We start from the raw sequence: 12,922 nt of genomic DNA, 5'->3' as shown, positions 1-12,922 counted from the left end.
CCTCTGATACGTCACAGCTTCTGGACAGGGTCGACACTTCCTGATATTTGTAGCAACAGTCAGAAAAACATTTTAATGATAAAGAAATGTCTTCACAGGAGGAAGAGGAGTGGTGTCTGTGAGGAAGAGCAGCTGTCCTGCTGTCCTTTGTGTCAGGACGTCCTGAAGGATCCAGTCTCTACCAGCTGTGGTCACTGGTTCTGCAGACGCTGCATCAGCTCATACTGGGACCAGTCTGCTTCATCAGGAGGCTCCTCCTGTCCCCAGTGTAGGAAAAGACCCAGAACCAGAACCAGAACTGGACTGCAGACAGCTGGTCAGAGCAGAACTGTAGCAGGTCAGATATTTCTGTTCAGATCTTGTTTTAACTCAGACGTGTTGTTAAATGTTTCAGATCGTTATAAAGATCATCTCAGTGAAATCTGGTAGACTTTTTCTGGAAGACGTGTCCTGTGTTCTCTCTTGAAGAAAAATCCAAGTTCATACTTTTATCTTCCATATTTGATGGTTCTGATGCCTCCAGCTGTCTCTGTGTTCATGAACCAATCAGTTTTCAGGGCCAATCAGAGCAGCTAGAATCAACCTTCATCCTCCAAAGACCCCCTGAACTGATTACATAACTTTCCAACCTTTTTATTCCCCTAGCTTTATGTAACAACTCCATTTTGCTTTACGACGCAGTGTCACACACAAGCACCTGGATATAAACACATTGGCTGTTTTGGACACCCATCAGCATGATTCAGCGAAAAAATACAAGAAGACATTATAAGAGAAAGAGAGGAAAAGAAGAGAAAAAGTGACAGACCAGGAGATACAACAAGAGTTAACATCAGACTGACCTACTGGCTGGAGAGATCTCAGAGAAGAGACAGGATGCAAGAATGATGCTGAACTAGCCGTTGTTAGGAGGCGCCAAAATAAGAAAATCGGCCAAAGTTCAGTAGTGTTGCTTTAACGTGGCTCAGGTTCTGATGACTGTGGCTACATCAGCTGGTAACTTCACAAAGTTTCTGAGTTTGAGGAGTTTAATAGATGTAGCTAATGTGATGTTGGCCTCCAACGTTCCAGCAGTGGACGGTTCAGTGGATAAACTTGTAATATAACCAGACGTTGTCATCAGACAGCAGCAGTCTGTATCCTGTTTGTCCAGCAGAGGTCAGTGTTTTACCACCAGCTGTCTCAGGTTTCCTCTTCTCAGGTGAATCAGCTGTTTTCTGCCTCAGTATTTAACTGCAGCATTATTTCTGAGTTTGTCCAGTTTAAAACAAACTGAAGCTGAGCTGTGCAGCTGTGTTTATTTCATATAAACTTGGTACCTACATGTTTCTACAGATAACAGGGACAGCTGTATTCAGGATGTGTGGCTGAGGAGGAAGAAATAAAGACACTGTGTGGTTCTGATGGATGACCTGCTGCAGGTTTCTGTCTCAGCTGATCCAGCTCATCACGGACAGAGAAATAGCATCACAGTTAGATTAATGTTGGTTCAAAATGGTTAAAAATTAGAAACAAAACATAAACTGATCTCTGGTCAGCAAGACGTAATTATATTGATTCAGATTGAAATGATAGAAACTCTGCTGGAAGCTCAACCAAACAACAAAAAGCTCCATCATGATTCTAAAAGTCTGTCTGTGTTCAGTTCTCAGGATGTCTGGAATTTCTAACTGAATCTCTGGTCTGACTTCAGTTTCTAAGCTGTTTTTACTTGTTTCTCTGTTTACTGACGACTTTACTGTGAGGCTGAAGGAAAAAATCTACTGGAAAAAGAAAAAGGACCAAATTCTAATTAATGTGATTTCTATTTTTTTTTTGTCTCTTTGTTCTTATTTCCAGCAGATGTTGGTCTGAAGGAGGTTTTAGATGAACATAAAATCAGTCTGAGGAGGAGATGTGAACATGTGACTGAAGGAACTGATGGAACAGGAAGTAGAACCCTCCTCAACAGGATCTACACTGAGCTCTTCATCACAGAGGGACAAAGTGAGGAGGTTAATACCCAACATGAGGTGAGGCAGCTGGAGACCACTTCCAAGATCTACACCCTCCATGACACTCCAATCAGGTGCCACGACATCTTTAAAGCCTTACCTGACCAACATGGACCAATCAGAGTGGTTCTGACCAACGGCGTCGCTGGTGTTGGAAAAACCTTCTCAGTGCAGAAGTTCACTCTGGACTGGGCAGAGGGCTTGGAGAACCAAGATGTCAGTGTGGTGGTTCTGCTTTCATTCAGGGAGCTGAACTTGATCAGAGATGATCAGTACAGTCTTCTCCAGCTGCTCCATGTTTTCCATCCAACATTACAGAAGATCCCAGCAGAGCAGCTGGCTGTCTGGAAACTTCTCTTCATCTTTGATGGTCTGGATGAAAGCAGACTTTCTCTGGACTTCAACAACACTGAGGTTGTTTCTGATGTCACACAGAAGTCTTCAGTCAACGTGCTGCTGACAAACCTCATCAAGGGGAATCTGCTGCCCTCGGCTCTCATCTGGATCACTTCCAGACCTGCAGCAGCCAATCAGATCCCTCCTACATGTGTTGACAGGGTAACAGAAGTACGAGGCTTCACTGATGTCCAGAAGGAGGATTACTTCAGGAGGAGATTCAGTGATGAAGAGATATCCAGCAGAATCATCTCCCACATGAAGACATCCAGGAGCCTCCACATCATGTGTGGAATCCCAGTCTTCTGCTGGATCACTGCTACAGTTCTGGAGCACATGTTGACCACAGAGCAGAGAGGAGAGCTGCCCAAGACCATGACGGACATGTACTCACACTTCCTGATGGTCCAGACAAAGAGGAAGAAGAACAAGTACCATGAGGGACATGAGACGAGTCCACAGGAGCTGATGGAGACTGACAGAGAACTTCTTCTGAAGCTGGGGAGGCTGGCGTTTGAACATCTGGAGAAAGGAAACATCATGTTCTACCAAGAAGACCTGGAGCAGTGTGGTTTGGATGTCACAGAGGCCTCGGTGTTCTCAGGAGTTTGTACTGAGATCTTCAGAAGAGAGTGTGTGATCTTCCAGAAACCAGTTTACTGCTTCGTTCATCTGAGTGTTCAGGAGTTTCTGGCTGCAGTCTACATGATGCACTGTTACATCAACAAGAACACAGAGGTGCTGAAGATCCTCCTGGGTAGAAAATGCAGTAACTTATCTCCAGAGAATTTCCTGAACAGTGTCATGAAAACATCATTTAAAAGTAAAAATGGCCACTTGGACCTTTTCACTCGCTTCCTTCATGGCCTCTCTCTGCAGTCCAACCAGAGACTCTTAGCAGGCCTGTTGGGTCAGACAGAGAACAGTCCAGAAACCATCCAGAGAGCCATCAAAACCCTGAAGAAGATGAACACTGGTAACATCAGTCCTGACAGAAGCATCAACATCTTCCACTGTCTGATGGAGATGAACGACCTCTCAGTTTATCAGGAGATTCAAGAGTTATTAAAGTCAGAGAAAGAATCAAAGAAGAGACTCATTCAGGTCCAGTGTTCAGCTCTGGCCTACATGCTGCAGATGTCAGAGGAGGTTCTGGATGAGTTGGACCTGATGAAGTACAACACTACAGATGGAGGACGGCGGAGACTGATCCCAGCTGTGAGGAACTGCAGGAAGTTTCGGTGAGTTGATGTATTCATGAACTTTATCAGAGTAGATCAGGAGTTTTTCTCACTTCATCAGTCATTAGTCAGATCATCTGAAATGATCAGAGAAACACAACAAGATTAAATCTGGAAAAGAAGAAAATTAAAGAGGAAATATGAAAATATTTAGAGAACTTCTTTAACTGTAAAGAAGAATAATTTAATAAGAATGTATTATGTTTTGTTTCCTTCTTTTCTACAAAACTTTATCTATTTTCTTTCTTTTTTAACACTTTTCTGGACAATGAAAGGATGAAAGTTAGCAGCTCCTGAGCTTCAACCTCCAGTTTTTAGTTCAGAAGTTCAGTGAAGATCATCACTGAACCACAGCTGTCACTTGATAACTGATGTAGGTTGAAAGTTAAATCTATGAACACATGAATCCTCCAGGATTTGACAACATGATGCAGCTCAGGCTTCTACATTCAAAGTATGACACTGGTACCAGATGAAGATGTTCCACTCCTGTGGATTCACAATATGACTGCAGCAGCATTACAGGGACCAGGCTGCTGAAGTCTGGGTGGACACATCATGGAAGCAAATCCTCTTCACCACATGAGGAGCATAAAAACTGAACGCTGCCTCTCCATGTTTAGTTCTGACTCTGGGAACAGAAAGTAGACTTGACCCTGATGACCTGAGGGATCTGGTTGGTTCAAAATCAACCAGAAGATCCTGAATGTGTTCTGGTTCTAAGCGACCAGGATCAGGATCAGATTGGGATTTTATTGTTAACTAAGTTTTCATATTGAAGGAATTTGTCTTGGAGTGAAAATGCTAAAACAAAAACAGCTGGAAAGAAAAACACAAAAACAGACAGAACATAAACAGTATTTACAGGGTGTAAAGTATAAAATTATAAAAATGTACACATCTATATAAAAGAAAAGGTCTGTACACAACAGTTTGTAGTACAAAGGAGAGGTTTAAAGTCTGCAGGTCTGATAGAAACTGGAGAGATTTAATTTGTCATGTCAAACAGAGACAAGATAAGATGAATCACAGAAATAAAGAAGAGATGTTTACAAAATGATGTTTCTGTTTTTGTCATCACATTCAGTCAGTTTGTCAAAAATTCTTCCTTCATTAAAAGGATTGCTTCCTGCTTTGCTGCCGTGCGGACGCTTCCTGCTCTGCTCTCCTTTCTGCTTGCATTTTTCTTCTTTTTTTCTTCTTTTTTCTTATCCTTAACGGCAAGAAATTTAGGAACAAGGACTCCTGGTCACTTATAAATCACTGGAACGAATATATTTTTGATAAATTTAGTTAAATTGCCATCGGAGAACTAGTGGAATGATGTCTCCTAACCCTGCAGTATCAGTGAGCTGCACTGAGTGTGAGCAACTTTCTTTGAGGATAACACAGCTGGAGAAGAGGATTGAAACACTGCAAGACATTCGTGTGAATGAAGAATTTATTGACTCTGTAGTAGCTTCTGTACATGCTACTGAGTTGTCAAATGGATTGAGTCACATCTTCATACGCGAAGGCATGTCGAATGTGGAGCCTCCCGCTACAGACCTGGCTGATACACTTCCCTGGATGTGTTCAAATGACATTGGAATAGCTGAGGAAAATCCCAAACCGGACCATCAGACTGATCTCTCCTTCTGGAACACTGTTGGTGCCAGACCAAAGTCCTCAACCCCAGCAAGAACCTGGTCTGATGTTGTTCGTCGCAGAGGTAAATCCAGCAGGAAATTTAAAGCTCCAGCACTCACTCCACCACCTGAAGTCTCACTGCATAATAAATATGATGTGTTGAGTCATATTAAAATGAATGATGATGAATGTAATGCAAGGATTTATCAAAATTCAAGAAATAGCCCTAAAACTCAGCCCAGGGCTAACCAGACCAGGAGGAGAGGCCAAAATCCCACTAACAGGAGGACTAGAGAAGCTATCGGCGCCTCCACACAAAAACAAATAGACACAATTCTGATTGGGGACTCCATAACACAGCATGTGAGGATGGCAAAGACGGAAAATTTAACACTTTTTGATACATCAGTCAGAGAACTGACAGAGATGTTGCCGACCATTCTGTCTTCACATCCAGATGGTATGAAGATTATTGTCCACACAGGGTCTTTTGATATTCTGAGGAGGAAAATTGGCTCTGAGATCCTTAAAAAAGACTTTTCTCTGCTGTTGGAGAGACTGTGTCAGTTGGGAGCAGACCGTGTTTACATTTCAGGACCCAATCCTACAGCGGGTAAAAGAATTGAACTTTTCAATAGACTTCTTGGCCTGAACACATGGTTATCAAACGCATGTATCACCCATGGGATAAAGTTCATTGATAACTTCAATATCTTTTGGAACTGTAAGAAGTGATTCAGACCTGATGGTGTGCATCCAAATCTAACTGGATGCAGATTACTTGGTGCACACTTGCGTCATGCTGTTGGGACGGCAAACCCAAACATGAGTGTACAGATAAGAGCGAAGGACACAGCAGAGAAGCGATCAACTGCCAGCTCTCCCCCCTCACCAGACCCTCTTCTCCACATCACTCAAGGTCTTAAAAGGATGTCTCTATCCAGGCCTGAACCCCAGCGACCACCATCTACCAAGAAATACAGGGCTCCCCCTCCTCATCCTCCTATTAGATCATCTGTCCTGACCGAGCAGGGCATGGGAGGAGGTTCCCAGAGCAGCAGAATTCACAACAAAGATAACATGCCATGATGCGTTCAGGGTCCTTGCTGTAGTTTTGCTACTACTGACAGCTGTTCTGAGATCAAGCCTGGACCCAGTAGGATTCCTGTGTTAGTTAGTAAAATAAGGAATCGAACACGGTCAGCTTGTGGGGTGAATTGATCTAATCTGTTAACTGTACCTTGTATAACTCAGAATACAACAGAGACCAGTGTAAACTTCATAAAGCTAGCTGTACTAAATGTTAGATCTCTGTCCAACAAGTCACTGTTAGTTAATGACTTCATCATTTCTCACAGTTTAGATTTTCTTTTTCTGACAGAAACATGGTTAACAGAAGACACAAGTGCTACAGTTCTTAATGAAACAGCACCCCCTCATTTTAGTTTCATGAATAAATGTCGAAACGGGAGGAAAGGGGGAGGAGAAGCTGCCTTATTTAAAGATTCATTCCAGTGTAAAGAAATGTCATTTGGTGATTTTACTTCTTTTGAATATCTTAGTTTTATTTTAAGGGGCATTCCTAAAATCCTATTTTTAATCATCTACAGACGTCCAGGACACTGTGTAAATTTTATTGATGAATTTTCTGAATTATTGTCGGTTATCTCTACTGATTTTAACCATTTCATCTTAACTGGGGATTTTAACATTCACATAGATAGCATGACGGATGGTAATGTCAAGGAATTTTGTTCCATATTGGACATGTTTGGTTTGTGGCAACATGTTAAACAACCGACCCACATTCGAGGTCACATTCTGGACCTGGTTATTTCAAAGGGTGTTGATATTTCTTCTGTTGCGGTCACTAACTCGGCCTTGTCTGACCATTTTTGTATTTTGTTTGATTTACTGATCACTCAGAATGTCCAACCAACCTGCTTCTCCGTTAGGAAGAGGTACATTAATGAAAGAACAAGTGCTAAGTTTGTGGAGGCCATAGCGATGTTACCAACAACCAGTGCAGAGTCAGTTGATGGACTCCTGGATAATTTCAATCTGAAAATCTTGAATGTAATGGATGCTGTTGCACCGATAAGAATCAAGAGCAACTTGAGCAAACAGAAAACACCATGGAGAAACACCACTGTGGTTACCAGCCTAAAAAGAGCATGCAGAAAAACTGAGCGGAAATGGCGGAAAAATAAACTTCAAATTTACTATGAGCTGTACAAACAAAGCCTACGTAACTATAACAATGAGCTGTGCAAGGCCAGAGAGCTGCATTTATCTGAAATGATTAACAGGAATGTCAACAATTCTCGCACTCTGTTTGCTATGATTGAAAAACTTACAAATCCTCCTAAACAGATAAGCCCTGAGCTCCTTTCCACTGAGAAATGCAACCAATTTGCAAACTTTTTTAGCCAAAAAATTAAAACAATTAGGCAAAATATTAATTCCACACAGTCAAACAAGAAAATTAGTCTGTGTCTAAAACCCGGAAATAATTCTGATGTCATGTCACAATTTAAAATGGTGAATTTAAAAGTCCTACAAGAAACAGTCTGGCATTTGAAATCAACAACATGCACTCTGGACATGATACCATCCGACTTTTTAAAAACAGTTTTTACCTCAGTAGAAAGTGATCTCCTACTGATAGTTAACAGCTCACTGGCATCAGGCATTTTTCCCCAGTCACTAAAGATAGCTGCTATTAAGCCACTCCTAAAGAAAAGGACTCTAGACGCCTCTATAATGAACAACTATAGACCTGTCTCTAACCTCTCTTTTATTTCCAAGATTATTGAAAAAGTTGTATTTCACCAGCTTCATGACTTTTTAAATGAAAGTGGAAATCTTGATAAATTTCAGTCCGGCTTCCGACCTCATCACAGCACTGAAACAGCTCTGGTCAAAGTGTTAAATGACATTAGGTTGAATACCGATTCTGGTCAAGTATCAGTCCTGGTTCTGTTGGATCTCAGTGCTGCGTTTGATACTGTAGATCACAGAATCCTGTTGCACAGGCTGGAAAACTGGGTTGGACTTTCTGGAGCGGTTCTTAACTGGTTCAGGTCCTATTTAGAAGGCCGGAGTTATTTTGTTACGATCGGCAGCTATGAATCCGAGCGAGTGGCCATGACTTGTGGAGTCCCCCAGGGGTCAGTCCTTGGACCTCTTCTGTTCAACTTGTATATGCTCCCTTTGGGTAAAATATTACAAAACTATAGCATTAGTTATCAAAGTTATGCAGATGATACACAACTTTATGTGTCTCTGTCACCAGATGACTGCAGTCCAATAGATTTAATGTGTCAGTGTCTGGAGCAAATAAACACCTGGATGAAGGAGAATTTCCTACAATTAAATGAAGACAAAACTGAAATTATTCTGTTTGGTAGCAAAGAGAAGAGGGTCAGCATTGGCAAACACCTGGAGACTCGGGCTCTTAAAATTACCAACCAAGTTCGTAACCTGGGAGTGTTGATAGACTCAAACCTGACTTTCAGCAGCCACATCAAAGCTGTCACTAGGACAGCTTTTTACCAGCTCAGAAACATCAACAGAATTAAAAGTTTAGTCTCCCAGAAAGACCAGGAGAAACTCATCCATGCATTCATCTCCAGTAGACTGGATTACTGTAATGGTCTTTTAACAGGACTTCCTAAAAAGAGCATTAAACATCTGCAGCTCATCCAGAACGCTGCTGCTAGAGTTTTAACCAGGACTAAGAGATCTGAACACATCACACCAGTTTTAAAATCTTTACACTGGCTTCCAGTCAGTCACAGAATAGATTTTAAAACCCTTCTGATCATTTACAAATCCCAGAATGGTTTAGGCCCAGAATACATCTGTGATATGTTCAGAGAATATAAACCTAGCAGAGCTCTTAGATCCAAAGACTCTGGTCAACTAGTCCAGGCCAGAGTCCAGACTAAACATGGAGAAGCAGCATTTAGCTGTTATGCTGCAAACAAATGGAACAAACTGCCAGTGGAGATTAAACTTTCCCCAAATGTAGACATTTTTAAATCCAGGTTAAAAACTTTTCTTTTCTCATGCGCCTATGCATGAAATCTGCACGGTACCTTTTTTTAACTTATCTTGCTTTTAATCATTTTAATGTAATTTATTATTTTATTGTGATTATGTGTTGATTATGAGTTGATGCCTTTTACTATTCTAAATATCTGTAATGTCTTTGTTTTATGTAAAGCACTTTGAATTGTCCTGTACATGAAATGTGCTATACAAATAAACTGCCTTGCCTTGCCTTGCCTAAAACTGACTCCGTTTTCTCTGATTACAGACTTGCTGGTTTCCAACTCATTGAGGCTGACTATGAAGTTATCGCCTCAGCTCTGAAGTCCAACCCCTCCCATCTGACAGAGGTAGACCTCAGTAACATCAGGCTGAAAGATTCAGGAGTTAAGAAGCTGTGTGATGGACTGGAGAGTCCAAACTGTCGACTGGAGACTCTGAGGTCAGTTCATTGGAGCTGTTGTAGCTTTTCTATACTGATTTTTAAACATCGTTTACTGCTGAGTTTCTTTATTCTACAGATTAAAAACATTGTAAAAAGAGAATCCAAGTGTAACGGGTGTGTCTACGGTCCTCTCAGTTCAGTTCCTCACTGAGTCCACACCCGTGACTCTTTATGTAGTCTGCGTTGTGTTCATATGCGTGATGATGAATAAGACCACGCTGGACCACGTTGCTGGTTGCTCTTTACTAGCTGTACAAATAAAACAGAAATGAGCTGTGACATGCAGCTTGCTTCATACAGGATGGTCGACAGCCTCCTGCTAGTGAACACATAAGGAGACCCTGTAGCTGTACAGTACGTGGGATTGCTACAATCTTGTACAACCAAACACCACAAAACTGCATGTCAAGTGCTTCAGAAGAGTTAATAATCCTAGACAGTCAATTTGCATGGATAAAATTACAGAAATACTCAATTAACTATGAGCAGAAAAATGCACCGTACCTTCTCTCAGACAGCAAAGCGCGGACTGAAAGCACTGCCACGCAGGCTGAGAACGGCGCGGCCCTAACGTCATCAAACAGCGACGTCTTAAAGGGACAGTACACCGGAGCAGAAACAAACTACCGAACATATTCTGAACAAAAGGAAAGGGAGGATTTTCTAGTTCAATCAGGATTTGGTGGTATTTCAAACATAAAATTAAGGACATATCACCTTTGTTACACAAGAAAACAAAAATTTCACTGAGTCATAAAGCTGTGAAAACATGACAGGTGAGTAATTTACTTCTAGAAACTGCTGTTAAGACCCATGTAAAAACATTTTTTATATTTAGAAAGGTTTCCCGTTCCTTCTAAATTCATCCTGACATGTTTATTTTCTTTAAAACTTGAACAATTTGGCTGCACAGCATGAGTTTGTATGGATGGAGCCTCTGGTGGAGCTGCAGAGTTTAAGAGCTGAAGTCACTACATCTTTACTAAAGCAGCAGCATGTTGTCTATATTAAACACCAACATGTCAGTGTCATGGTTTATGTGACCAGAGGCCTGTACGATGAAGCGTTATTAACATATCCTAGATATCTCTCTGTTACCTGGGTTAACTTACCCAGACATTTGGGATCTAAATAAGCAGAACCACGATGGTATTTACTAACTAGGTAATTCAACTCAGGGTTTTCCATCTAGATCAGTGCGTGCTGACTCAAAAGGGGTGGAGTTTGCAGCATCTGACCAATCACAGACATGGAGAATCCCTGCAGAGCAGCTACTTCACCATGGCAGAGCAGACAATTATTCTTCAGAAATGTGAAGAATTTAAACACACACACATCATCTGGACCCAAAGCAATACTGTTACCATAGCAACAACTAGGAAGGATTGCTGGCAGAAAATTGCCCACTCCTTCAATACGTAAATTCACAAATTTATATCAAATTTATTCATGGGACAATATAAACGGACAGCACTCTGCTCACTGAATTTAACTTTATTACAGCACAGACGTTTCAGACAGAGAGTTTCCTCCTTTCCTTTATATTTTCCATTCACTTCTTTAGTATGGGGGTATTTTTCTTTCATAAATCAAAAGCGTAATTGTTTGCTTTGAGAGCAAGATTTCTGGTTTTCACGCTCAAATGACCCCTGAAGAAGGTGAGGACTATTTGCTTGAATTATCTCGTACTCTATTGGCTGGAGGAGGTTTGACAGACAGCTCTTTCTGCAACCCAAGAGAGAAAAATATCCATGAGCAGAAGTTTTGAGAGCAGAGAAAGTGTCTGAGTGTGAAGGAAAGAGACCAAGTCTGAGCGCAGAGTTTTGAAAGGAAGAAAAATATATTTGAAAGCATGAGGGGACTTTCTGAGTGTGAGATCAGAGTTTTGAGATAACAAGATGATATTTGAGCGTTAAAACCAGAAATCTTGCTCTCAAATCAAACAATTACGCTCTTGATTAAAGATTGAAAAATGCCCCCATACTTTGGAGGCTCAGCACCCAGTGTGAGTGTGCTTTGTGTTGGAATGATGACAGTAGCAGTAATTGGTGTTCCATACATTTATGGCTCCACACTTCTTCTATGTGTAACTCTTAGCTATTATTAACCTCATTACTTCAGATAAAACCCTAGTGGAGCTAAAAGGACTTTGGAACAAGTACAAAAACATACTTCTGAATACATATTTCTTCTGAAAACATAAAAAAATGTTGTCATGTTCTTTAGAAAGCATTCATTTCTTTCATCTGTTTGGTGAGTCTTCATTTCCTTTAGTTCACTGCTTTGGTAAAGTCCTGGTTTTGTGTTGATACACTGGCGTATCCTCACTTATAGCTCCTCACTCTAATTGCTTTTATTTATTATTTGATTGCTCTTCTTATCTGCTTCTGTTTGACTGTTTTAACCTGCATCCTGTTGGCTTCAGCTCACAGCTTTTATTCTTTATTCAGGTTGCAGTACTGCAGGTTGTCAGAGATCAGTTTGGCTTTCCTGGTGTCAGCTCTGAGGTCCAACCCATCCCATCTGACAGAACTGGACCTGAGATACAACAACCTGCTGGAATCAGATGTGAAGGAGCTGTTTGATCTGGTGGAGAATCCAAACAATAGACTGGAGACTTTGAGGTAATTTTACTGACTGTTGCTGTAATTTTTATTAACAATACAACCCAATTTATCCTCATCTATATTTTTTGTTGATTACATTGAACAACAACACATTAAACAACTTTAATGTTGTCAAACATTTTTATTGAAGTGAAAACGTCTGATTACATTTCATGTACAAGTTTTCTTATATGTACATTTATTTCTTCATGTAGGTTTGATCACCTGAATTTGTCAGAGATCAGCTGTGAGTCTCTGGCCTCAGCTCTGAAGACAGCCCCCACAGATCTGACAGAACTGGACCTCAGTAACGAGACACTGAAGGATTCTGATGTGAAGCAGCTCTGTGTTTTTCTGGAGAGTCCAAACTGCAGACTGGAGACTCTGAGGTCAGACACATTTTACTTGTGTGCTTTAATTAATATCACATGAAAAGTTGTATTGAAACTAAACTGTAGACGTAAGGCTGATGTTATACTGAACCACACTGAGGAATATTTTCTTCTTCAGTTAATTAATCCATTTACAGTTTAGCTCAACCTTAAAGTTTATATTATT

General features: G+C 40.9%; 2 protein-coding genes across 2 annotated transcripts in view; one reads left to right on the top strand and one right to left on the bottom strand.

Annotated features, from left to right (window-relative positions):
• The window catches only part of LOC121628730 (NACHT, LRR and PYD domains-containing protein 12-like), a 354,419-nt gene that overhangs the window by 11,269 nt on the left and 330,228 nt on the right, over nt 1-12,922 (bottom strand). The gene's annotated exons all lie outside the window — the stretch shown is intronic.
• LOC121628724 (NACHT, LRR and PYD domains-containing protein 12-like) overlaps nt 1-12,922 on the top strand; it is a 2,607,341-nt gene that overhangs the window by 2,491,433 nt on the left and 102,986 nt on the right. Inside the window, exons 29-30 of the mRNA XM_041967976.1 lie at nt 12,209-12,382; nt 12,580-12,753. Coding sequence (XP_041823910.1) covers nt 12,209-12,382; nt 12,580-12,753 — 348 coding nt within the window. The remainder of the gene's footprint in view (nt 1-12,208; nt 12,383-12,579; nt 12,754-12,922) is intronic.

This window comes from Melanotaenia boesemani, chromosome 18 (assembly GCF_017639745.1).
Source record: "Melanotaenia boesemani isolate fMelBoe1 chromosome 18, fMelBoe1.pri, whole genome shotgun sequence".
Taxonomy (NCBI): Eukaryota; Metazoa; Chordata; class Actinopteri; order Atheriniformes; family Melanotaeniidae; genus Melanotaenia; species Melanotaenia boesemani.
This window is presented reverse-complemented; position numbering and strand designations above follow the sequence as displayed.